At 53.7% G+C, this 3,462-nt stretch overlaps 1 protein-coding gene across 1 annotated transcript; it reads left to right on the top strand.

Annotated features, from left to right (window-relative positions):
- Positions 1 to 24: 24 nt before the first annotated feature.
- Positions 25 to 2,032, top strand: LOC109289844 (heat shock protein beta-11-like). Its single transcript, XM_019506082.1, has one exon. It carries the CDS (start codon positions 1,153 to 1,155, stop codon positions 1,885 to 1,887), a length of 735 nt encoding a protein of 244 aa, XP_019361627.1. The 5' UTR covers positions 25 to 1,152; the 3' UTR covers positions 1,888 to 2,032.
- Positions 2,033 to 3,462: the final 1,430 nt, after the last annotated feature.

Below are 3,462 nucleotides of genomic sequence, written 5' to 3' on the forward strand. Positions count from 1 at the left end.
CACATCTCAACTGTATCCTTGTAGTTGCATCTGTATTATGTGGTTACAACTGCAAGGATACAGTCGTACATGTAATATAGCTGCTGGCAGCTGTGTGCCCAGGGGGCGCACAGCCTGCTCCTGTAGGGTCTTTGCCTCGGAGCTTTTATGCTAGGATAATGCACCATGGCCTGTTGAGAGGCAGAGTTGTGCAGGGCAAAAGGCGCTGGCCTAGACTTGGGGGTCCTGTTGTGTTCCCAGCTCTGCCCCTGCCCTTGGCCAGGTCACTGCTGCATTCTCTGCCTCAGTTTCCCCCTCCTCCACATTTGTTTCAAGTGCTCCAGTTGGACTACTTTTCGCTGGGTTTATACAGTGCCTGGCAAGAAGGGCCTCATCCTTAGGGGTGGGGAATGCTGCTAGAACATCAATGATGCTGAAGTACTGGATGATACTTTACCCTGGAGGATTAGCTCCCCTACTGAGGGGACTTTCGGCACTTGCTTACATAACTGATAGCCTGGACAGGCACCAAGGCTGAACACATGTTGGTAAGAAACATACAGAGCAGTCACAAACCATCCATTGCCTTTGCTGGGTTAGGGTTTTTGCTTCCAGCTGCAGTAATAAAGTGTTCATTAACGACAGCTGGAAGGTCCAGCTGTGGCAGTAACCTGTGCTAGATGGGGAGTGTAGGAAAGGAGGAAGAGGTAATAAATGTTTACAAACCACCTGTTGAGGCCTGTGATATGGGGCCACATTAAAATAGTTGCCTAATGTATTAATCTTTGGTACGCAGTTCATAGGACACAGGGATCCTCCGTATGGTACATAACCCCTAATTCTGTCATGCATCGTAAAGGGAGGTCTGAAAGAATTTGAAGGCTTCAGGTTGTGCTCCTGAATCATGCCTACATCTAAAACCACTCCCTTACCACCCCCCATGCACAGCCATCCACCGCCTGTCTTCCTTTGTGAGCTCTGCTCTCAGTGGGACCACAACAGCTTGGTCTGTAACCAGAGCTCCTGACTGACTCCGCTGCCCAGTTTGGATGGGTGACGCTCGCCTTGGGAAATAGGCGTTGTTATTTTGCCACGTGAGTAATCCCTGAGCCATCAGTCTCTTAAAAATAGAAGATGGCATCTTGAGGGCGTGGAAGATGCAGAGAATTCTGGATGGGGCCAGGCCTGGTCGGCATAGGCATAAAAGCTGCTGGCTCCCACCAGCCGAGCAGAAGGGCTCCAGCACCACTGGAGAGGACTCAGCCCCAGCGCCCTGGGCCAATTGCAGAAGCAGCGATGCTGTGCCGCCTGCACCTCCAGCCACCCTGCCACGGCGCCCTGGCTCCCTGGGTGGGCCCCGTGCGCACACTGTGGCCTCAACCCAGCGTCCTCTTTGCTGAGCTGGAGCGGGAACTGCGATGGGAGATGGAGCGAGCCCAGGAGCTTATGAGCAGTTTCCAGCAGCTCTTAGCAGGTGGAGGGAGCAGTAATCCCAGCAGAGGGCAAGAGCAGAGCACCAGCATGACCCTGCCCCAGGGAGTGGATGGGGCCTTCACTGTGTGCCAGGATGTCAAGGGCTTTGATCCTAATGACCTAATGGTGAAGCTGGTGGGCAGAAAGGTGCTGCTGACAGGCAAGAAGGAGATGCAGAGTGAGGATGGTAAAGGCTCCTTCTCCTACAAGTACGAGGTGTTCAAGCGGGAGTGGGACGTGCCTGAGGGCGTGGACCCTGACGGCCTGACCTGCTCCATCTCCAGCGAGGGCCAGCTGCGCATTGAAGCCCCACGCCAGGCACTGATAGCTGCCCCGGAGAGGAATGTACCCATCCAGATCACCCCGGCGGGCAGTGCAGAAGCTGGAGCTGTGGTGGGCTCTGAAGAGGGGGCCAATGGCAGAGCCAAGGCATAACGGGGACTGAGAGCTGACAGATGTTGCCCAGGCTGAGCCAGGGAGAGCAGAATCCTGGAGCAGGAGCTGAGCTGAGACTTAGTGGAGACTGATGCAGGCCCCGTGGGGGTAGGAAGATGAGGGAGACTGTCTAACTGTCCTTGAGACTTGTATTATGTTGTTAATTTGTATAAAATAAATGGGTTGGTCTTTTCCATGTGTTGCTGCTGCCTTTGCCAGGCTCGCTGGCTCCCAGATTGTCCCTGTGCTCTTCTTTTTCTTTTCCTTTCCCAAGAAGGATGAATGGCCTCATGGCTTTGTGTGGGGCTGGGAGTCAGGGCAGCCTGATCCAATTCCTTAGTGTGCTGTGGACTCCCTGTGTGACTACAGACAAACTCCCCCATCGGGCAGGGCCCCACTCCTGCCCATAAAAAGCAGCAATGTCAGTGCTCTGCTGAGAAGCACTGAGTACTGCGGGAGCTTGGGGGAAGTGATAAAGGCAGGTGCTCTGGGAATGCAGGGCTGTGCTGGAGCAGGCCAAGGCCCTGTCCCGTAGCCTGGCAGCCAGGCTACAACTGCTTATCTGAGACACAGAGATTGCAGGGAATGTGGTGCTGCCAGCCCCTCAGTATCCTTGCTCCTTAAGTTTGGCAGATGCAGATCAAAGCTTCTGGGGCCTCGTCCTGGCTGTCTTCCAGGAACTGGGCATGCTGCTTGCCCTTACAGGTCCAGGCTGAGGAGGGAGCAGAGCTCAACTCACAGCACAGGGATGGAAGCTGCAGAGCAGTCTTTTCAAGCAGCTGGAGCATCTGATGGGCGCAGCCCTGCACGCTGTGGGGCCTGATGTGTCACAGGTGCTGAATGCCGCCCATCACCTCTACCTGCTGTTGCCAAACAAACTACTCCAGGTGCTTGGAAAGCTCTTCCCTGGGGAAAGCAGAGTGGGCCTGCACTATAGAGCCTGCGCTGCTGAAGGCCCCTCAAGCGCCTGCTGTTCATAAACCAGCCCCTGTTCCTGACTGGCCCAAGCTCAACCAACTTTGTCATCTTCCTTTAAATAGGGAGCTGTGCTGTAAATCCAAGGAACAACGGCAGGGTAGGAAGTGGGGACCAGGCAGCACGATGCCTTTTTAACCCTGGCATCTCCAGAGTTGACATTAGAAAACACGTTTTGTGCCCAGTGGATTTTGTACAACAAAAGCTCTGAAAGGGTGGTGATAACAAAGGCAGGCTGGGAGTGGGATGTGAGGCATTGGGCAAGGTCGTCTTAAACAAAGAGGCTTAAGATGTGATCTTCCACATGGAAACTGCTGTGCAGTCACCATTTATTAGAACAGCATCCTGCTGATCCAGTCAATGGCAGCAGATCCTGGCCTTGGCCTCAGCCTCCTGGTACTTGTAAACAAAGCCAGCAAGGCAGACAGCATGACCCAAACCTGAGTTCATTGCCCTGCACTATTTTCTTCCCTATGAGCTGAGACCTATTTAAAAACTGAGCCCAGCAGTTATAGTAGTGACTGAGCTGCCAAAAAATAATTCTCATCAGAAGATACAAATGGGAGCGTTACACAAAGTCCCTGCTTAGTGCAGGGACGT

Source organism: Gavialis gangeticus, unplaced genomic scaffold (assembly GCF_001723915.1).
Source record: "Gavialis gangeticus isolate Ggan-Ray unplaced genomic scaffold, GavGan_comp1, whole genome shotgun sequence".
Classification (NCBI taxonomy): domain Eukaryota; kingdom Metazoa; phylum Chordata; order Crocodylia; family Gavialidae; genus Gavialis; species Gavialis gangeticus.

Bases quoted from the DNA above. Each gene is read 5' to 3' on its own strand.
- LOC109289844 (XM_019506082.1), top strand. From the start codon at position 1,153: ATGGGGCCAGGCCTGGTCGGCATAGGCATAAAAGCTGCTGGCTCCCAC.